The sequence below is a fragment of the Castanea sativa genome, chromosome 11 (genome assembly GCF_040712315.1).
Source record: "Castanea sativa cultivar Marrone di Chiusa Pesio chromosome 11, ASM4071231v1".
Lineage (NCBI taxonomy): Eukaryota > Viridiplantae > Streptophyta > Magnoliopsida > Fagales > Fagaceae > Castanea > Castanea sativa.
Window position 1 is genome coordinate 4,560,379 of NC_134023.1, and position 26,019 is coordinate 4,586,397.

The 26,019-nt window shown below is 35.7% G+C and overlaps 1 protein-coding gene across 2 annotated transcripts; it reads left to right on the forward strand.

The window, feature by feature from the left end:
- The first annotated feature begins 1,523 nt into the window (after positions 1 to 1,523).
- On the forward strand, positions 1,524 to 7,519 carry LOC142615801 (putative cyclic nucleotide-gated ion channel 10). Of its 2 annotated transcripts, none has more exons than XM_075788637.1 (9): positions 1,524 to 2,085; positions 2,379 to 2,447; positions 2,851 to 3,274; positions 3,845 to 4,042; positions 4,154 to 4,449; positions 4,820 to 4,931; positions 6,066 to 6,311; positions 6,396 to 6,775; positions 7,150 to 7,519. In XM_075788637.1, the coding sequence occupies exons 2-9, from the start codon at positions 2,419 to 2,421 to the stop codon at positions 7,388 to 7,390; spliced, it is 1,926 nt and encodes a 641-aa protein (XP_075644752.1). In that variant the 5' UTR covers positions 1,524 to 2,085; positions 2,379 to 2,418; the 3' UTR covers positions 7,391 to 7,519. The 2 variants fall into 2 exon arrangements, with proteins under 2 accessions (XP_075644752.1, XP_075644751.1); XM_075788636.1 differs by having other exon boundaries at positions 1,524 to 1,725.
- The last annotated feature ends 18,500 nt before the right edge of the window (positions 7,520 to 26,019 follow it).

A 26,019-nucleotide genomic window follows, 5' to 3' on the forward strand; every position in this document is an offset into this window, starting at 1 on the left:
TTTAGTTGTGAGGAACATGTTTTAGAGGTTTTTAGAGCATTAGGCCGTTTAATATATGTATTTAAAAACTGAAAATTGTTGTTTGAAAATATTTATAAAAATACGTGTAGATGGAAAAATATATAGAAATACGTATAATGTTATTTAAAAACTGAAAATTATTATTTGAAAACACAAACTAAACACTCTTTTAATATTGGTGGTGCTAAAAAATTATATTGTTATTTTTGGCACCACCAATACTAAAAAAATATGTTGTAATGGTGGTGCCATAATTACAAATTTTTAGCTTCTTGGTTTAGCATATGTTTGGATACACGTTTTGAGTTTCACGTTTCAGCCTTTTTTTTTTTTTTTTTTTGCACGTCAACTTTTTCACTGTCACGGTTATTGTTTATGAATAGTAATTGGTACTGTTCAGCACTATGTGGGGGACAAAGTTACTATTCTGCACGGTTTATGAGACCCACAAAACACTTTATTTAGAAAAAATATTAAAAATGGCTCTCACAGTACTATTCACATATTTAAAAATTATTTTTCTACAGTATTTTCAGTTTTTAATTATAAGTCCTACATCTAAATGGACTATTATATAATTATAGAATTGAAAAGTATAAAAGCAACATGGATAATTCCAAATTTTTTGTCTTATTAGATACATCTAAATGGACTATTAATCGCCAATTCAACCTCAAGCATAGACATTGTTTGTAACAAGGAAAAAACAAATAGAGTTTCAAGCCATGGATTAAGATTGGCCCAAGGATTAGATTTGGAAATTTTTGTAAGATCAGACTCCATAAATCCAAAAAGTGGGAGAAGAAAGAATAGTAAAATTAGGATTAGCAAATAAATAGAAGTGGTTCATAATGATGCACGAACACGGACACGGACACGGACACGTCGATACGGCAATTTTTGAAAAATAAGGACACGACATGGCGTGGACACGGCAATTAAATAATTAATTAAATTTTATATTTAGACATATTTTTAAATATTTTTAGACATAAAATACGTTTATATCTAGAATTTAAATTATGTACTAATTACATATAAGTAAACTAACACCTAAAGTAGTATAATAATACACATAAAATGTTTAGAGTACAAATTAAAAGTTTAAATAGACTACATTCAATATCAAACTAAAAACATAAAATAAAATAAGCAAGACACACAAAAATAAAAATCACTAAATTCATAATAAATATTATAATTTATAAGACAAGGTTAAGTAAAGAAGGGAGAGAGAGAGAGAGAGAGAGAGTAAAGTATAACACAGTGAGTGGGATTAAAAAATAAATAAATAAATTTTGTGAAGTATAACACAGTGAGTGGGATTAAAAAATAAATAAATAATTTTTGTGTTATAAATAATAACATAGCATGCTACAGTACATCAAGTGAAGGTCAGTCAGCAGATAAGAGAGAGAGAGAGTAAAGTATAACACAGTGAGTGGGATTAAAAAATAAATAAATAATTTTGTGTTATAAATAATAACATAGCATGCCACAGTACATCAAGTGAAGGTCAGTCAGCAGTAAAAGAAAACAAAAAACGCGAAACAGAGAGAAGAAGAAGAGAAGATCGGATCTGTCTACGCCGAGAGAGAGAGAGAGAGATCGGAAGGAACAGAGGGAGCTCGCCGATTCGCCGATCGGTCTGAGATAGCTCCTGCGAGGGACAGAGGGCAGCGGGCGGAGGGAACTTGGACACCGGTGGGTTTCTGGGCTGTGTGGGTTTCTGTTTTTTTTTTTTTTTTTTTTTTTTCCACTGCTGGCGTGTCTACCGCGTCGGGGCCGTGTCGGAGAAGCGAAAAAAAAAATGACACCGCTCGGACACCGGAGTCCGGCGAGTCGGTGCAACCTACTAAAATGTACAACCAATCAATAATGTTCGGGCTTTTAGTACTTATCGGGTTAGGAAAGAGACGCATCGATCCCCTGTTTTAAGACAGTGATATGTAATGTAACTTTACTTTATTATTGTAACTCCTTTTACAATAATACAGTCCAGTTAATGAGGTTGCTATAGATCTTCTGTTTAAGACAGTGAAATATATCTACGCTACCAAAAAGGTAAGAATAATTTAAGTAAAGGGTTCGTTATAGTGCCTGGAAACTGGAAAGTTATCAAGGCATGTTACACGTTTAAAGTTTTGACATGACTGCAGGGATTGACTAGATGATGGTCAATGATCTATATATAGTAGTAATATCACACTACTTATTACTCTTACTTATCTCTCGGCTTATACATTTAGCATGCGCCATTCTGGTTTAATTTTCGTTAAAAGGAATTTCAGATTTGAACTTCGATCTACTTCTGCTTTTAGCACTTCCTAACTATAAATAAAGTGTCCAAAATACAGGTTTATCTCTTTACGTTGGACGTTTATTTGGAAGAAGGAAATGGATTCCAAGCGACTCAAATGCTTAAGGTTAGTTTGTTTAATCCTGAATTTTAACACTTCCTCCTTCTGCTGCTGTTATTTCCGTTAATTTTCAACCAACTTTCTCGCAAACAATTTTTATCACATGTCTCTGTTACTCACTTTGACCGCGTGCGAATAGTTAGACCGTGAAATTATCCTTGAAATTCCTAAATGGAGCCACTTAATTTTATAGTACCATTGTAATGCATTCTAGTTTAGGAAGTAAAAAGACCAGATTTCGTGATTGATAGTATTGCAAATAGGTGAACTACTGAATAGGCACTTGTTCTAAAATATTCAGTTTTAGTGCACAATTTCATACTTGGGGTCCAATCATATTTGTCACTGACAATTCCATTGTTCCTTACACTTGCTTATGCTTCTTAATCGATTTCTTTCTTTCATCCAGGTTTAAAAGATTCAAAAAACGAAAAAGCATCCTTCCCGTGAGTGATCAGCAAGAGTCAGCTCCGAGGAGGACGTTTATTGATCCACGGCGTCAATTTCTACTAACTTGGAATAAAATATTTATGCTCTCTTGTGTGATATCTATGGCCCTGGATCCATTGTTCTTTTACATCCCAGTGATCCATGACAAGGATAAATGCCTTGATTCCGACCTCACACTGGCCAAAATTGCTTGTGTTCTTCGTTCACTCTTTGATGCTTTCTATGTACTTCATATTATCTTTCAGTTCCGTACTGGGTTTACTACCCCTTATTCTCTAGTCTTCGGATTGGGTGAGCCGATTGCTGATCCGGTGGCTATAGCAAAAAGATACTTATCCACATACTTCCTCATTGACATTCTGTCAATTCTTCCATTACCACAGGTATGTATGTGACATTTCATCAATATGAAAGTATCAAAAATCTCGTTTACTTCTAGAACCCTATGGTCTTCGTGCATTCATAACAACATTCACTTCAAAGTGCAGTCATAGATTCACAATTATATAGTAAATGCCATTTAGTGAGGGACTTGCTTCCCTACTTGTTACTTTGCAATCAGTCGGGGCATTGATTCTAATCATACATTTCATTTTGCTTCCAATTTTGCTGCAGTTATACCAGTTGAAGAAATAATGAAAACAAATTCTCTAGGGAGAATCACCACTTAATTAGTACTATAATCATGCCCTTACAGCCGTGCATGTGATAGGCTAAGAGGTTAGAATATACGGGGCCAAAATAAATATTTGGCATTTCAATTATCATTGGTAGAACTGATTTAGTAGTTCAGTTCAAACTGATACTTTAGACACGCAAAGACACATAATCCATACATAAATTATATATGTCTTGTGCTGAAATTGCACTATATTGCTTGATGACCAAAAAGAATGAACCGAGTAAGGGAATGTCAGTTTTACAGTTACTGATATGAACTGCTTACTTTTCAGGTCCTAGTTTTTATTACCATTCCCTCAATCAAAACTCAAGCCCCATTATTCATGAAGCTCGTAATCTTCTCCCAATATGTGCCTAGAATTACTCGGATCTGTATACTATACAGGGAAGAAACAAGAACCTCCGGCATGTTAATTCAACCATGGACTGGAGCTGCTTATAATCTTTTTCTCTATATGCTAGCCAGTCATGTAAGTTTTTTTTTTTTTTTGAGAAATAGCCAGTTTCGTAAGTTGATTTTGAATTATTAGCGATATTAATTTCCAAGATTTTTATGATCACAACTAAATGTGACAAAGCAGGTACTTGGAGCTTTTTGGTACTTGTGTGCCATTGAACGAGAGGAAACATGCTGGCAAAAGCACTGTAAAAACTCCACTGGTTGTGAAGATAAAGATTTTTACTGTGGAGACTACCGTAATGAAAGCTTTGCACATCTATATTATGAGTGCCCTTTTATCAAACCTGATGATATTGAAAATACAACGGTCTTCAACTTTGGAATGTTTACTGATGTTCTGAAGTCTGGTATGGTGGAAACAAAAGATTTTCAAGTGAAATTGTTTTACTGCTTTTGGTGGGGTTTTCGTAGTCTTGGGTAAGTAAATATATATAATTCTCAAACATTATTTCAAATGTCATCTGTATTCTTAATTTACAAGAGCGAAAATTTTCTTATTAAAATTACTTTCCTAAGTTCCTATATATAAATCAAGGCTTGTTAGCTTATAACAATATCTTACACATTGCGAGTTTAAGATTTAGTGCTAAAGGCATTTTTGAGTTCAACCACTTTATTAAGAATTTTGTAATTCAGTGGTATGATCTACTCTCTTTTACTAGGAGAACTAGGGAATCTCTCCTTCCCCATTTTTGTAACCATCAAATTTAAAAAAAAATAAAAATAAAAAAAAAAATAAAAGAAGAAAAAAGAAGAAGAAGAAGAATTACTCTGTTTTTTTTCTCAGCTCTCTTGGCCAAAACCTTCAAACAAGCACCAGTATTGGTGAAATGATATTTGCGATCTTCATATCTACCTTTGGGTTGGTTTTATTCTCATTCCTTATTGGCAATATGCAGGTAGCTCTCTGATTCTCATCAATTCTCTTTGCCACCTAATGTTTTAGCATTAGCATTATGAGATGATTCCGTAAATCAAACTCTATATCTACATAAGCATAATGTACAGCTCAGCTCAAGTAGGGATGTAAATGAGCTAATCAAGCCAGTCTAATTATTAAAAGTTAAAAGTTCAAACTCGTTCCTTTTGTTTATTTCGAACATGAACCGAGGTCAAGCTTATTACTAAACAAGATTATATGTTTCAAACTTGATTCATTATCTTAGTGAACAAGCTCGAATTTATACACGACACGAGTTACTTGATAAGCTTTTTATTACTATTTTTTCACCATAATGTAGTAAAACTATGATTAAAATTTTTAACTCTTCACAAATTTATGAATTTTCACTACAATTGGATTGTTTGAGGACATTTGGATCCAGCTTTTTTTAGCTGCATCCACGTTTTAGTTTTTTTTTTTTTTTTTTTTTCTTTGCTGCGGGGACAAGCGCGCAGTGCGCGTATTGTGCGTGCGCTGTGCGCGCACTGTTCATGTACTTTTTTAGCAATTTTTTATTAAAAATGAGTCCCGCAGTAGTATTCACACATTTAAAAATTATTTTGCTACAGTGTTTTCAGTTTTCAGTTTTCTGCAATAAGTTCTATCCAAAAGGACCCTTTATTATCAATAAACTATAAATAATAATTTAATATTATATGTACTTATTTACAAACTTACAATAATGTCTTTAATAAATTAAATTCTATTGTACTACACTTCAAAATTTATATTATGTGTGTAATATTATAATTTAAGTGGATTGGCAATTATTTATGGCAAAGGAGATATTAATAAAAATAAGGTATAAAACAAAAGTATTATAATATTAATTGCATCTAAAAACCAAGACTTCCAGCGAATTCATCCAATCCAATAAACTGTTTCAATTTCTCTGTGATATATTTTTTCTTAAAGATCTGCAGTTCTATTTTAACTTTTCCAATTATCTTATATTCAATAGAAACATGATGTTGGATCTGTTCTCGCTAATTCTATCCACTCTTGTGACTAGAAACTTTTTCACAGAACTCTCATAGTTCTAAGTTCCGATTAACTGAAGTGCTATATTATGAATCTTTTGCTGGTCTAGAGATATCTGCAATCCACATCAGTGAGAATAGAAGAAATGACTCAAGTGAGAGTGGAAAGGACTGGTGTAGAACGGTGGATGTCCCACCGTATGCTCCCTAAGGAATTAAGGGCACGAGTTAGACGATACCAACAATATAAATGGCAACTAACCAGAGGTGTTGAGGAAGAGAATCTACTTCAAAGACTTCCTAAGGACCTCCGAAGGGACATAACACGCCATATGTGCTTAAATCTTCTCAAGAGAGTGAGATTTTTACTTTAATTTTTTCCCGTACATCTTTTTGTCCAACTTCTAGCTCGTGTTCATCAAGTCAATTTTATCTTTTAGGTGCCAATGTTTGAACAAATGGATAGTCAACTGTTTGATGCACTTTGTGATCGTCTCAAACCAGTTCTTCACACAGAGAAGAGCTGCATTATCCTTGAGGGGGATCCAGTGGATGAGATGCTCTTTATCATGCGAGGAACCCTGACCAGTATGACTGCAGAACCTGGTTATGCTTGTAATCTGAAGGCCGGTGACTTCTGTGGAGAAGAACTTATTGCGTGGGCTTTGAATCCCCGCTCCTCTACCAGTCTTCCCATTTCAACAAGAACAGTAATAGCTCAAACAGAGGTTCAAGCCTTTGCGCTATGGGCTGCTGATTTGAAGTTTGTGGCCTCTCAGTTTCGGCATTTTCATAGCAAGCAGTTCCAGCATATTTTCAGGCAAGTCTTTAAGCTAAGCTTATCAACATTTTGGATGATTATTGTCAACACTCTCCAAACAAAGTGAGGCTATAAAAATAAAATTATATTGTTAAGAAATTGTACAAAAAGATGTGACCATCAATTCTTCGTTTAATTTTAAATCGAAATACCATTGTTATCCCGTCAAAATCTACAATGCCCCTGTCGCATTGGATTTCTAAACAAAAAATTTAAAAAAGAACATGATATCTTTTCGTTGGCTGTAATACTCTTTCATTGTTAGATTTGATTTTCATAGTGACATTGAAGAAAAATTACATTAGAACTCTGATTACCTTTCTTTTTTCGAGTGGAATGATTCCCATGTGTAATTGTGCAATGATGACTTTCAGGTTCTACTCCTTACAATGGAGAAAGTGGGCAGCTCGTCGCATCCAAGCAGCTTGGCTCAGGTACCATGAGAGAAAGCTTTATAAGTCTTTGTATGAAGCAGAAGACGGATTGCAAGATGGTGTGACAGATGAAGCAGGGACCTCAAAGGTTGAACACAATGGTGAACGCAAAGCACCAAAAAGGTTGCTGCTACTGCCAAAGAAGCCAGATGAACCCAATTTCTATTATGAAGATTATTAGAAGACGGTGTTTCAAGTGATTATTATCTTAGTTCTGCTTTAATAAACAAGGTTCACTGTATAGCATGTACTAAGTAATTAAACTTCAGACATCATAATTTAAAACTACTGTTTCTTTCACTGTGTGTCACTGATAAGCTTCAAACACATGCATGAGGAATGTCTTGTGATAAGTTTTTCTCGTATAAGAGTATTCTCATTAAAGGTGCTAAAAATGCTAAAGGTGCTATTTTTTAATATTTTTAACGCCTCAAATTTAAAAATATGCCCACAATAAAAATGCTAAATATTTTAGAATTCAGCTACAGTAGAATCTCATCTTTGATATCATACTGTAGCAATAATCTTAAAAAATATTAATTTTTTATTCCATTCTCTCTCTTGTCCTCTTAAACATTTATTTCTCTTTCTTCTAAAAATTAACTACTTTATTTGCTGGCTTCTTCTCCTCTATTCTTTTCCATTTGTCTTCATCTTATCTCTTTTTCTCTTCTTGCTCTTTCTTCTTCTCCTCTTGCTCAAGCTCTCTCAAAAGAAAAAAATGTGGGGTGGTAAACGGTCATGGTTTGCTGTGCTATGGTGGTGGTGGTCAATTTTGGGTCATGGGTTCAGTGTGTTGTGGTGGTGGTGCTATGGTGGTAATGGTAGGCAATGGTGGGTTTTTTCATGATTTTTTTTCTTTTTCCGGTGGTGGTGACCTTGGTGGATTTTTTTTTTGGAGGTGGCTTGCGATTGTGATGGTGGTGGTTGTGGCTGGTGGTGTTAGTCTATTTTAATGGGTTTTGTGGTGGGTTGTTGATGATGGTGTGGTTGTTGTGTTTATGGTGGTGGTGGTGAAAGTGGTTGGTTGCTATGAACTTTTTTTGGAAGTTTTATTTTATTAAGTTGTTTATATTATTTTAATGAGATGAAGGTAAAAATAAAACCTTTGATGTTGAATATATTGTAAAATGAGTTGTTAAAATTGATAAAGGAACTTTTTAAGATGCTAAATACTAAATTTTTTGAAAGTTTTGATGGGAATGCTCTAATTCTTCTTCAACCATGGCAAATCTTAGAGTAAAACATGTAGCATGGGCCATGGAAGACATTTTCATGCCACTATGTGCCTCCTATTAAATACAACATTATTTAGTGGTGTAAGTCAAAAAGGAATAAAATAAAATTTTATTTTTAAACACAGTCCACTATCATTATTATAGATAGGAATGAAATAAATAAAATCTATGAACAAAACAAGTAGCAAATTAACATTAGTTGATCTCATCACTGCACACCCTTGGTGCGATGGTCACTCCACAGGTATAAGTGTTTGTGGGGTATGAGAGGCAAAGGCTGGGGTTCAAGTCTCCAGGAGGGAATTTCACACACGCATACACGTAGATTAGGTTAGAGTAGAAATTTTATCTTGTATAAAATAAAAAAAAAGTTGATCTCATAAACCACGCTTACAAAATAAATATGATTTTTGGATGATATAAGGGAATGAAGAAAATAAATGAGAAGTAAGAACCAAATCAAGTAGTGCAGCCACAAACTCCGGAGTGTGATTGTTAATTCTTTGCCGAGATTGGTGCGAGTGCGAGGAACCAAATCAAGGTCAGTGTGACTTCAGACTCAAATTTAAAGATTAAAGGAAATGGGCAAAAACGATTCGTATCGGGCTGGATAGGCATCTAACAGATGGGTTAATGCCTTAATGGGTTCAGTCCCAGAAGTGGAGACCCAATTGCAATTTTCGAGTTTTATTAATACCCAAAATAATGGAAATTGGATTTAGCTTTAACTGTGATGACTCTTGCTTTATTTATTTATTTATAATTCGATAGTTTCCCATGAGAGCATTTGAGATCAAGATATTTCTATTGAAAATAGCGGAAAGTATCAAACTCATTATTAAACTTGGGAAAATGGGGGTTTGATCTTGATGAATTTGAATATGGTGGCAAAGTTTAACGGTGAGGGTTTAGCTTGTCTCCGGTACCTTTTTAAAATGAATTTTCTTTTGTTTTAATGAGAACCTGTCACATTACCCCACTAACTAAATAAAATGTAGAGATTAAAACCCACTATCACCTGTCATTGTATACTTAAAATAAAAAAGACATATTTAGTTAAAAAGTATTGGAAGTAAGCCAAACCCAAATTTTGAATAGCTGAAATTCTTTTTATTCTAATCCAAATTCGGTGCTATTTTAAGGGGATATTAGAACTAGGTTGCAGTATAGCCAAGTCAACACCACTAGAGGAAAACAAGCAATTGAATTGTTTGCTATGTGGGCATTTTTTCCCCGGACCAAACAGGTACAATTTATATTTATTCTATTTTTTCATATATGTTATTGTTTATGATAGTTTTCGGTTCTTTGTCAATTTAAGGTACACTTAAATGATTTTTTTTTTTTAAATTTCTTATTCTGCTTTCAATCAACAATCATATTTTTCTCTTGCTTAGATTTTTTGCTTTATTGGTATTGATAATCTTATTCTTTTGCTGAATTCAATTTCTATTTGATTGAAGGCTGAACTTGTACATACCCCATTTTTTGTATCACATTTAACCCCACTTGCATTACATTGCATATTATCACCATTTAATGTCTTCAAGGCAAGACTGTAATTTCAACCATTTGAACTCCAATACTTCTTATAAATTTTTTTTGAGGTCATAACGATCAAAATGACAGTTCATGAGCATTAATTGGACTACCGGATTAAAAGATATCAAAGAATTAAGGTTTAACAGTAAAGGAAACTTGCATGAAACCGGTCTCAACCATAGGTGATTATGATCTCTTAATTCTAATTGGTCTATTATTTGTATAATTTAAATTAAATGACCTGTCATATTCCTATTGGCTGTGTTGAAACCTCGCGGGTCGTCGACCCCCCAGAAACAGCGATGCGCACGCTCCTTCTTAGAGGGTGGTGTGTGGGCTCGGGTGCATGTTCTCTTATGACTAATAATTCATTTTTAAATTGTCACAAGTTTGTGAAGTCACCACCAATCAATAGGTTTTTGTTAAGGTGTGATTGGTCATCTAACTTTGTTTGATTTTATTACCAATCCTTGGTTATGAAAAACTGGTTTTTTCCTAATCTAACTAGATCATAAAAAAAATCTTGATTCTTGGTTTGAAAGTTTGGTAACGAGTGGGGAAGGTGTTAAGCAATTCACAACGCCTGTCGTAAGACATTCCTTTGTTTTAATAAACTCTTAATGTTTGGTCATAGGTAGATAAAAGTGAGCTACTAGCATTAGTTTTCATGGCTTTAAAGAAATGGGCTTTGAGGAATAAATTGACCAATATAAAAGTTAAAGGGGTGTTTTGGCCCATGATTGAAAGTTCAGGCGGTATGTGGACATTTTTCCCCAGTGTACAAAAGAACATTACTTACCTGGAGGAAAACTGGGAAGAAGATAATTTCTAAAAGCATTTGTTAAGTGTTAAGTGTCTCCCCAAGGATGTTACTGATGAATTGATGTGCAAAAGGCCTGAAGCGATTGGCAATAAAAGCCACAAAGAAAAACAATAGTATTCTGTTTTGGCCCATAAAAATTCGTGTTACTATACTTTCCAATATCATTCTTTCTTTGAAAAGTGTTACATACAGAATATTTTCACAACAATTCATATGTGGTTAGTTGTTATTGGTTTTAATTTGAACCTACTACTGAAACTACTTTTTTGCCTCACCAATAATAGCTTGTAATAAACTACCACTTAAGTTCATTGGTAGTTAGTTGTTATTGGATTTTTAAGTGTTTGGAAATATTATGGACATAGCATTTCCCTACTTCTTTTTTTTAGCATTTATGAGCTCTTTGTATTTTGTAGTATTTTTTTACACAATTCTATTTTTTGGGGTTTAAGTTACTTGATGTAATTCTTATCTCTCTTTGTTGCTTGCATGTATACATGGTAACCTTAGTTGATAGGCCAAGAATGTATTGACCTCTTGTGATGAATTAACCAATTAATTAGCCAAGTTAATTAATTAATCAAATTAACATGTAATACGGGTGGTAGCAAAAACATATCACCAACTAAGTTAACATGCAGTGGAAAAATAAAGTTGACACGGTGATTTGTTTATGAATAGGGAAAACCTCCAAGGCAAAAACTCCACCGGGTGATTTTAAGGTCACCACTCCCAAGAATCTACTATTATCACAACAAGTGGTTACAAGTAAAGGAATCCTAGTACTTTATACCAACTTACAGTTGAATTCTTACCCTAATACCCAATTAGACTTGTTCTATAGTGACAATCTCTTATTTTCAATGCACGGCTTCCAGTGCATGACTAACCAATGGATGCACAGATCCAAGTACGTGACTAATCACCAACTTGAGAAGGATGTTGGCTGTAAAGTTATTCAGTTCACTAACGTGATGAAGATCGCAAAGCTCCTTGGTTACAATACCCTATGGCGTACAAATGCAGCAACTTCTTGAAGAGGAAGATGAACTAGGGCATATGTCTTCGGCCACAATATGCTTATGAAAAACTTTTGCATTCAGTTGCATCCACTTGCATTATCTGTAACGGCTCTTAAAATAATCTTTATATATGTTTAGAGTTGTGAGAAAAGATAGCCTAAACATGTATACATGGATCGGAGTGAAATTAGAACTAAAAATTTGATTTTCGTAAATCTCGATAAATAGCTTATCTATCGAGCAGCTGTCGAGCATCGGGGCTTACATAGCCTTTTAAACCTTGATAGATTTTATTTGTCAAGATAGCTACCGAGATTTAAAATCTAGTACTTCTTCACTTGATTCTTGAACAGATTTGCATGACTTTAACACTTGGACTTGAAACCTTATTCCTTGAAGTATTAAACATGCATTTTGTCAAAGGATTAGCCAATTCTATATTGACATATGTTCTTAACATGATTCACATATGTCCTAATAATCTTCCCCTTTGGCAATCCGTAACAAAACCATAACAAACAAATGAACATATGAGAGAAGTCATAAATCACTCAACTCATACTCACTTGTGGAATACAATAAAATCTATCCTAACACAAACTCTTGAAAATTTTTGCAAGAAGAGAGTTCATGACAAGAAAGACTTTGACAATCTGTATTTCTGAAACACTTTAAACAAAACACATCACAACATCTTAATGTGAAATAGAAATAAATGATTACATACAATATAAAAGAAGCATGTGCATAAAAAGAGAAAAGAAACAATACATGAAGAGATAGGTGAAACTGTAATAACAACCTCAATATATATATATATATATATATATATATATATATATATATATCAACATAAGTACAAGGTGAAACTGTAATAACAACCTCAATATATATATCAACATAAGTACAAGGTTTGCTATTACAATGTGAGAACAATGTATCTGAAAAGTAAAGAAAAGAAAATGTTAGGACATATATGATTGGATGTTAGGAATATATGTCAACATTTTATGTATTGGCTAATCCTTTGACAAAACGCATTTTACTTGTAATTGGGTAGATCTAGGATGTGTTTAATGCTTCAAGAAACAAGGTTTCAAGTTCAAGTGTTAAAGTCATGCAAGTTTGTCCAAGAAACAAGTGAAGAAGTGTTATTCATTAAAGCTCGACAGCTAGTATCTATCAAGGTTTAAAAGAGCTGTTTCAGCCCGAGGCTCGATAGTTGCTTGACAGCTAGGGTATCTGTTGAGGTTTATGAAATTCAAATTTTCAGTTCTGATTTTCATCCAATCTGTGATTATGTGTTTGGGCTTTCTTTTCTCACAACCCTAAACATATATAAGGATTATTTTAAGGGCTGGATTAGGTAGCACAACCAAGAGCATAATTGCACAAGAGCATAATTCTTTAAGTGTGACCGGAGACCTAGTTTGCCCTAATTCTTGAAGAAGCTGTTGTGTTTATACACCGTAGGATTTTGTGACCAAGCAACTTCATGATCTTCATGTGTTGAGGAATAGAAGAACTTTGTAGCCAACATCTTTCTCAAGTTGGTGATCAAGTCGCGTAGTAGGATCTGCGCATCTATTGGTTAGTCATGTACTGGGAGCTGTGCAATACAAGGAGAGATTGTCACTACAGAACAAGTCCAATTGGGTATTAAGGTAAGGGTTCAATTATAGGTTGGTATAAAGTCCTGAGATTTCTTTACTTGTAGCCGCTTGTTTTGATAATAATGCATTCTCGGGAGTGGTGACTTGAAAATCACCCGGTGGAGTTTTTTTCATGTAAGTTTTCCCCATTCCTAAACAAATCACTGTCATTTAATTTCTACTGCATATTTAGTTAATTGGTGATTTGTTTGTGCTGTCACACTCATTGCATGTAATTGAATCTAATTAATTTACTTGGCAAATTAATTGGTTAATTCATCATAAGAGGTCAATACATTTTTGGCTTATCAGATTAGATACAATAAGTCTTCACTACATCCCTCATTAAAAGAAAACACTCCTCCTAACAAAAAATATCTTCTATACTAACTCTCCTCCTAAGAACATGTCTACTCTCGTACCAAAACTACCCCCCTTTTTTGTCATGAATGCCAAAAGGTAAGGTAAGTAACTCAAGTAGTCATCTCATTGTCACTGGAAGAGCTAGCATCCTCATCATCATCATCATCGTCGGAGTCACCATCATCATCATCGTCCACAGATGCCTCTGGAGAAGGATAAGGAGACACCACAAAGCCACCAAGGTGAGCCTACTGTCGGGCAATACGGCCGACACAAGTGTTCACCTGATACAACTTATCACTGAGTGTGTCAAGACGAGTATCCATGCGCTGAAACTGTACCATGACTGCCTCGAGGGTCACACCACCAGTCGATGAAGAAGGAGCAGATATAGATGGAGGGGAAGAAGACGAAGGAGTTGCTGTCTCGGTCCATGGCCGCTTCGGTCAAAGTTAGGCCTCGCTCTGTCTAACGGTCGTTGCGTCTATGGCACACATGACAAGAAAGTGTGTAGACTCAGGATAAGAGATAGAAAAATGGCAGAGAATCTACATGATAGCCGAAGGGAAAATGAGCTTATCACGGGTCACCGTATCACTATAGACATTTATAAGGGAGAAAATGAAATGAGAGGGAAAGTCAATGGTAAGTCCCTCAAGAAGGGATAACAAAAATCAAGCACGAAGCTCAGTAATGGAGTTAAAGTGAGACAAGGGATGGAGAACAAATGTTATCACCATGTTAAGGAACCTTGGACCTTTTGTAAAGCCCAAGCAAGGGGTGTTTTGACAGTCACCCTAAGATGAAGGTGTCTCACAGAAGAGAGTTGAGAGTTTGTCTTTGGACACAGTCCTAAGACGATCATAGCCGGGGTAGTAAGCAAACTCTACCCTCGGTATGTGTAGCACCTCAGATATAAGATCCGGAGAGACTACAATGCATGTACTTCGAAGGCTAATAATCAAATGAGGTACAGAATAATCAAATCCGTGCATATTAGAGTAAAACTCCTATATGATCATGGAGGGATAAGTGACCGGGATGCCATAAAGTGACTCCCAACCCCTATTGTAGATGACAGTGGGAAGGCTAATATCGAAAAAGTCTGATAGAATGACTTGGCGTTTCGAATGAATGCCACGTCGAGAAAAGTTCTCCGAAAAGTCCTTACAGGCTTTATCATCACGAAACCTGACATGAGAGGGTGTAGAATCAATAGGGGGAGAAGAAGAAGATGCCCTGGAACGAAGAGGGTTCCGAGATGGAGTGGACTTACGTTAGGTGTCATAGAGCAACTAACTGAAAGGAAGAGAGAGAGAGGGACAAACAGAAAAGTACCAATACATTTAATATCAAAAAGATTAAAAAAGAAGAAAAAGATACGTATGCATGAAAAATGCATGAACATGTGTCATGCAAAAGTAAAAATATCATGGGCTTAGCCCAATCCAATCCTACCAACACACATCTTTTCAACATAGTAAGCACACATATAAAATGCATGAATCATTGTTAAGAATGCAAATGTGATGCAATGCATGAACATTTAAGATCATTTAAACAAAACCCAGTCTAAATTTTTTTCAAAAACCTCATCAATTTTGAAAAACCCCAAATTTTTCACCAAAAGAAAAAAAAAAAACTGAAAACCTAGATCTATATGAATGAAATGCATGAAAAAGAGGGAAAACAAGATCTTACCAGTGAAGGAAGAGCAATCTAGGCTAAAAACTGAGTGGGGGAGGAGGTTTGGAGTAAGAGAAGTGAGTTTGGGGAGGTGAAAAGTCAGAAAGTACTGAGAGAGATCGGTGCGAAATGAAAAAAAAAATCGCATTGACGCTATATATAGAAAAACACGAAGCTCAATGGATCAAGAGGTATCGAGAGGTGTCAAGTTTTAAATCTTGCCAGATGGAGCTATTGAGGAGCTATTGAGAGGTGTCCACAGCAAAGTGAGCTTGATGGATCAAAAAGCTATCCAGCAGCTATCGAGGAGACATAAACTTTCTTGATGGATCGAGAAGCTATTAAATCTAATTCTCAAAACCTCAATGGATCGAAATTGCGATAACAACTATTGAGAAAGAACGATCAGAGGCTCGATAGATAGCCTAGTTGTCGAGAGGTATCGAGAAGCTCTCAAGATTTCTTAAAAATAGTTTTTCGAAGAAGAGAAAAACACAGACATGAATGCAATTAAACATGCTACTTAACCAAAGATCCAACCAACATTTTAAGCTCTCAAAAAAATCTCTCAATAAGAAAAATGTCAAGCATTTAGATCCAAAACACACACACACACACACACACACCAAACAAGTCTAACCAATTTTATATTTCAAAAACAAGTCAAGACAGTTTAGTGAGCATACATTAACACATGTATTCCTTGTGATGGCTAAATCACATTGTACCTGCACATGTATAAAGAGTAGCAAATAATATTGCGTGTTGTGTGTAAAAAATATCGCAAGATTGCATAAGTGTCTATATATTATGATGATTTGAGATATGAGAGAATTACTTTAACTCACATACAATCATAACTGCTTGATGGGTACTATTACCTTTGAGATACATCCTATAACTCTCACATCTCCTTGAAGACACACTTGCAATCATGTTTAAAGCATTTTGATTCTTTTTGCTTTTATTTTTCTTTGCATATTTTCTTTTGTTAAGCATATGCATGTGCATATAAGAGAGAGAAAAGAAATACCCAATGATGTTAAGCTTTTAAAATTGCACTTTTGCTATGCTGAAGCATATAGATGTCATTTTAGGATTGGTGGGTAACAGTGGTGAAATGGTTATTTATGCCTTTCTCTTAGGATTTTCTAGTCCTTTCTGTCAAAAAGAGTGATACGAGTGTTAAGTATAAGAGATTACTTAATCTTACTCATTACAAACATGAGCAACAAAGCTCACTTGCTTAGTTGTGCATAAAGATGCTCATCTAAGCTATAAAAGACACAAAATTTAGAAAATTTTGTTTCAATAGTCATCCAAGGTACAAAAGTACCAATGTACACAAAACACACGCTGTTTTTGTATTTTTCTAATTTTTCAAATTTTTATTTTTATTTTTATGAAAAACAAAATAATGCAAAACTAAGAATAAAAAAACAAAAACATGTTAAACAAAGCAAAGTATAAAACTAGATTAGCTCAAAACAAGAAAGCAATATACACAAGTAATGCATACTCAAAAACAAGAAAGGGAGAGAGAGAAAAAAGATGACTACATCACTTAGAGCCATTTTCCTTCCACACCTTGGAAGAACCTTTTCGTTTAACGAACCCTTGATCCGGTGGTGAGAGGGAAGAATTGAAACCATTTAAGTTTGAATGGAACATGAGGGCTTTGAGTAGATCTCCAAGAGGAGCAAAAGAGGATGAAAATTGATTCTGAGTTCTCGATAAGATCATACTGTTGCTCTGTTGAGTGGCTAAGCACTTACAGCAATTAGGTCGAGTATGTCCAGTTGCTCCACAGTGATGATAGAGATGTTTCTTTTTCTGTTTAGACTTTTGAGTATTTTCCTTCTTAGCCCTAGGGTTTTTAATCTCTTTCTTATCAAGCTTAGGGGGTGATTCTAAGAAAGATTTACCCTTGTCTATGTTCTCACTAGCTAAAACAGTTTTCACATCATTCTTCTTAGATTTCTGGAAGCTAAGCATCTCGTCAAGCTTTACACTTAAAGGCCTCTCCAATTGAGCTTTGACTTAGAATAGTTTTGCCTCAAGCTTCTTAGTCTTCTCAGCCAAGAAATTGTTTTCAAACCGCAGTGCTCCAATAGTCTGATTAGCTTCATCAAACTCTGTGGAGATTTCTTCTCATTCAAGCTCCACATCACTGAGCTTCTTGGTGGCCAACCTATACAATTTCTCATGCTTTTTCTAGACCTTATACAATTTTGCATAGGTTGTGTGGATGTCATCCTGTTCATCCATCTTCTCAAACATAAACTCCCCCAAGCCCTCTTCTTCATCCACTTCTTTATCAATCCCCTCAGTAGGATTCACAGTGGCAATGAAGGCATTCAGGATTCCATCATCCTTATTATCCGAATCATCCTTAGGCTAGGTGTCACTCAAGGTAGCAGCAAGGGCCTTACTTTTCCTGATGGTCTTGAAATACGTTGGGCACTCTTGTTTCATGTGTCTAAAGCCTTGACATCTGAAACACTTAGGTCCAGAGAGAACAGTGTACTGACCACATTCCTTAGCATTCTTCTTTCCTTTGTCTTAGTTCTTGAACTGAGACGAACTGGACTATTTGCGGGCTTTATCAAATCCTCTTGTATTGGCATTTTTCATAAACTTTTTAAACTGCCTTGTAATGTAGGATTTCATTTTAGAATCTTCATCGTTTGAAGACTTATCTGTGTCACTACTCTTGGCCATCAGTACCATGCTCTTGCCCTTACTAGATTTTCCAGTCATTGTCAAACCCAACTCATAGGTCTGCAGATTGCCAACCAGCTCTGTCAAAGGAATTTTGTCAATATCCTTTGATTCCTCAATCGTGATGATCTTGGAATGAAATCTCTTGGGTAGAGATCTAAGAACCTTTTTAACAATCTTGGATTCGAGAATGGTTTCCCCAAGATTAAAGGCTGAGTCCACTATGTCCTTGAACTTGGCATAAAACTCATCGAATGACTCATCCTCTTCCATTTTGATCTCTTCAAAGCTAGTAGTAAGCCTATGAAGTTTTGAATCCTTAACAGCCTTGGTTCCTTCATAGGTTGTTTAGAGGATGGTTCATGCCTCCTTTGTAGTTTCAGTAGAGGATATCTTCTTAAACTCCTCATTCGTGACCGCACTGAATAAAGCATTCAATGCCCTGCTGTTGAAACTAGCCGTCTTGATCTTAGTATCATCCCAATTGACCGGCGTTTCCTTTGGCTTGGTCCAGCCTATCTCTACAGCTTGCCATACTTTTTCATCTAATGACTGTAAGAAAGCTCTCATGTGTACTTTCCAGTATGCATAGTTAGTGTCATCAAATAAAGGAGGTATAATTAATGATTGTCCTCTATCCATGACAATAGGGGTCAATGGATCACACAACAAAGATTAACCCTAATCAGAGTGTGTCTGCTTTGATACCACTTGATAGGCCAAGAATGTATTGACCCATTGTGATGAATTAACTAATTAATTAGCCAAGTTAATTAATTAATCAGCCAAGTTAATTAATTAATCCGATTAACATGCAATATGCGTGGTAGCGCAAACAAATCACCAACTAAGTTAACATGTAGTGGAAAAATAAAATTGACACGTTGATTTGTTTATGAAATGGGGAAAACCTCTAAGCCAAAAACCCCACCAAGTGATTTTAAGGTCATCACTCTCGAGAATCCACCATTATCACAACAAGCGGTTACAAATAAAGGAATCCCAGTACCTTATACCAACCTACAGTTGAACCCTTACACCAATACCCAATTAGACTTGTTCTGTAGTAACAGTCTCTCATTTTCAATGCACGGCTCCCAGTATGTGACTGACTAATTAATTCACAGATCCAAATATGTGACTAACCACCAACTTGGGAAGGATGTTGGCTGTAAAGTTCTTCAATTCATGAACATAATGAAAATCACAAAGCTCTTTGGTTACAAAACTCTACGGCGTACAAATGCAGCAGCTTCTTGAAGAGGAAGATGAACTAGGGCATATGCCTCTAGTCACAATATGCTTATGAAAAACTTTTGCATTCAATTGCATCCACTTGCATCATATGTGATAGCCCTTAAAATAATCTTTATATATGTTTAGGGTTGTAAGAAAAGAAAGTCTAAACATGTATACATTGGAGTGAAATTATAATTGAAAATCTGATTTTCGTAAATCTTGATAGATAGCTTATTTATCGAGCAACTGTCGAGCATTGAGCTTACATAGCCTTTTAAACCTTGATAGATTCTATCTGTCGAGATAGTTTTCAAGATTTAAAATTCAGCACTTCTTCACTTGATTCTTGGACAGATTTGCATGGCTTTAACACTTGGACTTGCAACCTTATTCCTTGAAGTATTAAACACATCCTAAATCTACCCAATTACAAGTAAAGTGCGTTTTGTCAAAAGATTATAATAGGCCAAAAACGTATCAACTCATTGTGATGGATTAATTGATTAATTAGCCAAATTTAATTAATTAACCAATTTAACATGCAAATGCGTGGTAGCACAAAAAAATCACCAATAAACTAAAGTGCAGCGAAAAATAAATTGACACGGTGATAGGCTTACGAATGGAAAAACCTCCAAGGCAAAAACCTCACCGGGTGATTTTAAGATCACCACTCTTGAGAATCCACTATTATCACAACAAGCGATTATAAGTAAAGGAATCTCAGTACCTTATACCAACCTACAGTTGAACTCTTACCTCAATACCCAATTGGACTTATTCTGTAGTAACAATATCTTCTTTTCAATGCGCGGCTCGTAGTACATGACTAACTAATTGCGTGGATCTTAGTACGCGACTTCAATCACCAACTTAAGAAAGATGTTGGCTGTAAAGTTCTTCAGTTCATCCTCATAATGAAGAATAAAAAGATGCTTGGTTACAAAACCCTATGGTTCAAAAACACAATAACTTCTTCACAAAGAGATGAACTAGGGCAAATTTTGTCTCCGGTCACAAATTGCTTGAACAAATTTTTTGCAACTTGTGTCTTAGTTGTCTTTTCAAATACGATCCTTAAAATAATCCTTATATATGTATAGAGTTATGAAAAAAGAAGGCCCAAAGACATATCCATGGATTGGAATCAAAACAGATCTGAAAATCTATTTTTCTTAAACCTCGACAGCTAGAGGTGTCGAGGTGTTGTCGAGCAATTGTCGATCCTCGGGGCTGGAATAGCTTATTAAAGCTCGATAGATAAAACTGTTGAGCCAGCTGTCGAGCTTTAATGACAAGCACTTCTTCAACTTGATTCTTAGACAGACTTGCAAGGCTTTAACACTTGATCTTGAAAGAAGGTTTCTTGAAGCATTAAAAATATCCTAGATCTACCAAAATACAAGTAAAGTATGTTTTTTCAAAGGATTAGCCAATTATATAAAAGAATGGCATATGTTTCTAACAAGTGAACCAGATATGTCCTAACAATCTCTCCCTTTGGCAATCTGTGATAAAACCACAACAAACAAATGAACATATGAGAGAAGTTATAAAACACTCAACTCATACTCACTTGTTAAATACAATAAAATCTATCCTAACACAAACTCTTGAAAATTTTTGCAAGAAAAGAGTTTATGGCAAGTAGACTTTGACAACCTATATTTCCAAAATACTTTAAACAAAACACATCAAGATATCTTTATGTAAAGTAGAAATAATAGATTGCATACAAAAATAAGAAGCATGTGTATAAAGAAAGAAAAGAAACAACACATGTAAGGATAGGTGAATAACATATACATCATCTTATATACCACTTGATAAGCATCATGTATGTAAAAAAAAATGGTCACAAGACCTAGGTACAAGAACAATGTATCTCCAACAAAGAAAGAAAAGAAAAGATACATGTAATCCTTACTACATCCCTCAAAAGAAAACAAACCCTTCCCCTAACAAAAATCTCCTATATCCTAACTCTCCTCCTAAGAATGATTACTCTTATATCCAAAACCACTCCCCCTTTTTGTCACGAGTGACAAACGGTAAGAGTGTCAAGTAGACATCTCGTCAGAACTGGAAGAGCTAGCATCTCCATCCGCATCATCATCATCATCGCTGGAACCATCATCAGATGCCTCGGGAGGAGGATAGGGAGACTCCACAAAACCACCAAGACGTGCCTGCTGTCTAGCAATAAGGCCGACACGGGTGTTCACCTAATACAACTCTGTAGAAAGTGTTTTAAGGCGAGCATTCATGCGCTAAAGCTACGCCATGATCGCATCCAAAGTCATACCTCTCGCTGAAGTAGAGGGAGCGGAGGTAGAAGGAGCTGAAGGAGTGGGAGGAGCTACTGAACCGGACCGCCTCAAATGAAACTGTGCCTCGCTCTGTTTAACAGTAGCGTAGTCAATGGCACACATAAATGAGAAGTGGTCGGATGAGAGAAAGGAACAAAAAAATGGCATAAAATCCGCGTGATAGCAAAAGAAAAGATGAGCTTATCACGGGTAGCCGTATCCCTATACAAATCTATGATAGCAATAATGAAGTGTGAGGGAAAATCAATAGAAAGATCCTTAAGAAGAGACAACAGAAAATAAGCACGAGACTCAGTGATAGAGTTGTAGTGAAAGAGAGGATGCAAAACAAAAGTCATCACCATGTTCAAGAATCTAGGACCTTTAGCAAACGGTCGACATGATGTAAACTGATGCTCACCCTAATCAGTTGGGTGCTCACAAAAAGCAGAGATCATCTCGTCTTTGGACATATTCCGTAGACGCTCATAACCGGGCTAGTCAAGATGCGCAACCCTCGAAACATGAAGTACATCGGATACCAACTCCGGTGTGACTACAATGCGTGTACCTCGAATGCAAGTATGAAAGAGAGGTACTGAAGTATTAGTTCCATGCATAAGCATGGAAGGATAAGTGACCGGGACGTCACACAATGACTCCCATTCCCGACTGTGAATGACATTGGGAAGGTCAGTGTCGACGAAATCCGACAAAATAACTTGGCGTTCCGAATGAACACCTCGTTTAGAGAAGTTCTTCGAGAAGTCCTTTTGGGCTTTCTCATCACGGAACCGAATAGAAGAAGGAGTAGGATCAGAAGACGAAGAGGCCCTAGAACGAAAAAGGTTCTAGGATGGAGCAGACTTACGTTTTGGTGCCATTGACACACTAACATAAACTAGAGAGAGAGGGGGAAGAAAGAAACACTCAGAAAAGTCCCAATACATTTCAAATATAATAAGTATATTGAAAGAAAAGAACGTATGCATGAAAAATGCATGAACATGTGACATGCAATTTAAAAGATATCATGGGCTCAGCCAAATCCAATCCTACCAGCACACAATCAAATTGCACACATCTAAATGCATGATAATACAGTTATAATGCTCATGAAATGCAATGTATGAGATTTGAAACTTATATAAGTAAGAATCCATCCCAAAGATTTCACAACACTCAACAATTTTGAAAAACCCCAAAAATTTTTGAAAACTCAAAACCTAGGTATGAATGCATGAAAAGATCATGAGGAAAGAGAGAAATAAAGATCATACTAAGTGATTTGAAGCAAAAGAGGCCAAAAATCACGTGGGTTGAAGGTTTTGAGAGGGAAAAGAGTGTTTGGAAGATGAACAGGTGTGGATAGATCGAAAGAGATCGAGAAAATGAGGTCCGAATCGTGCTGAAACAATATATAGAACCTCAGTAAATCTTGACAGACAGAGGTGTCAAGAGGTATTGAGACAGGTGTCGAGGTAGGTGTCGAGAACATAGGTGTTGATAGATGCAGCTATCAAGGAGGTGTCGAGGAACAAAACATCAGACATGAAAAAGAAGCTCGATCGATCCATCATCTGTCGAGAAGCTATCGAGAGGTCAGAAGGTTTCTTGATTGATCCACCAGCTATAGAGAGGTGTCGAGATTGCGATAGGATGCAATAAAAAAGCTCGACATATAAGCTAGGTATCGAAAGGTATCGAGAATGTGTCGAGATGGCTTAAAAACAGTTTTTCAAGAAGAGAAAAATACAAATATAAATGCAATCAAACATGCAACTCAGCCAATGATCCAACCAACATTTTAACCTCTCAACATCATTTTTCAAACAACAAAGAGTAACACATTTAGCTCCCAAGAACACACACACACATACACACACACACATACACTAAACAAGTCTAACCAATTTTATATTTTAAAAATAAATTAAGACAGTTTAGTGAGCATATATCAACACATGTAAACCTTGTGATGGCCAAATCATATTGTACCTGCACATGTATCAAGAGTAGCAAAGAATATTGCGTGTTGTGTGTGAAAAACATCGCAAGATTCCATAAGTGTCTCTATGTTATAACGATTTGAGATATGAGAAAATTATTTTAACTCACACACAATCATAACTGTTTAATGGGAACTATCACCTTCGAGGTACATCCTATAACTCACACATCTCCTAGAAAATACGCTTGCAATCATATTTTAAAGCATTTTGTTCTTTTTGCTTTTATTTCTTTCCATATTTTCTTTTTAAATAAGCAAATCATGCATGGTTATACAAGAGAGAGAAAAGAAATACCCAATTATGTTAAGCTTTTTGACATTGTACTTTTGTTATGCTGAAACATACAGATGTCATTGACATTGTACTTTTGCTATGCCGAACCATACAGATGTCATATCATGATTGGAGGGTAACAGTGGTGAGATGGTTATTTATGCATTTCTCTTAGGATTTTCTAGTCCTTCCCATTAAAAAGAGTAATACGAGTGTTAAGTACAAGAGATCACTTAACCTTACTCATCACAACCAAAGAGCCACAAAGCTCACTTGTTTAGTTGTGCATAAAGATGCTCATCTAAGCTATAAGCGATATAAAGTTTGGAAAACTCTGTTTTAATGGCCATTTTAAGATTCACAAGAACCAATGTACACATACACACACTGTTTTTGTATTTTTCTGAATTTTTCAATTTTTTTTATTTAAAAAAAAAAACTAAAACTGAAAAACTAACAACCAAAAACATGTAAAACAAAACAAAGTAATGCATAAAACTGGACTGACTCAAATGTTAAAGCAAAACACACAAGTAATGCAAAACCAAAAAAAAAAATGGAGAAAGAGAAAAAGTGATTAAATCACTTGGAACCCTTTTCCTTCCACACCTTGAAAGAACCTTTCCTTTTTGCAAACCCTTGAACCGGTGGTAAGGGGGAAGAATTGATACCGTTCAAGTTTGAAAAGAACATGAGGGCTTTGAGAAGATCTCTGAGAGGAGCAAACGAGGATGGAAATTGATTCTGGTTTCCCGATGCCAACATACTGTTGCTATTTTGAGTGGCTAACCACTTATAGCAATTTGGTTGAGTATGACTAGCTGCTCCACAGCGATGACAGAGATGCTGTTTCTTTTGTTTAGGCCTTTGAGAGTTAGCCTTCTTAGCCCTAGGGTTTCCTAAGATAGATTTACTCTTATCTATGTTTTCACTAACTAATTCAGTTTTATCATTAGTGTTCTCAATTTCAACATTATTGCTAGGAGGGACAAAAACAGTAGTACTAGAAGAAGTAATATTAAAGGAAGATAAATCATACCCTAAACTTGTTCGATCAGAAGCAGATTTTTGAAAACTGAGCATCTTATCGAGCTTAGCGCTTAAAATCCTTTCCAGTTGAGCTCTGACTTGAAATAGTTCTGCCTCAAGCTTCTTAGTCTTCTCAGCCAAGAAGTTATTTTCAAACCTCAATGCTCCAATAGTTTGATTTGCTTCATTAAACTTTGTGGAAAGCTCTTCACGTTCAAGCTCCACATCACTAAGCTTCTCGGTGGTTAACCTATACAGCTTTTCGTGCTTTTTGAGACCTTATATAGCTTACCATAGGCTGTGTGAATATCATCTTGATCATCCATCTTCTCAAACTTGAATTTCACCAATTCCTCTTCTTCATCCACATTTTCAACAATCCCCTCAGTAGGATTAACTGTGGCAATAAAGGCATTCAAGATTCCGTCATCCTCATTGTCGGAATCATCTTCAGGCTCGCTATCGCTTAATGTAACAGCAAGTGCCTTGCTTTTTCCAATTGTCTTGAGATATGTTAGGCACTCTTGTTTCATGTGTCCGTAGCCTTGGCACCCAAAGCACTTAGGTCCTGTAGGAACAGTGTACTGACCGCCATCCCTAGCATCCTTCATCCCTTTGTCTTAGCGCTTGAACTGAGAAGAACTGGATTGCCTACGATTCTTGTTGAAACCTTTCCCATTGGCATTCTTCATAAACTTCTTGAATTGCTTGGTGATGTAGGACTTCATTTTAGAATCTTCATCGTCTGAAGACTCTTTCGTCTCACTGCTCTTGGCCTTTAATGCCATATTCTTGCTCTTGCTAGTCTTTCCGATTCTAGACAAATCCAACTCATAGGTCTGTAGATTTCCAACCAGCTCTGTCAAAGGAATTTTATCAATATCCTTCGATTCCTCAATCG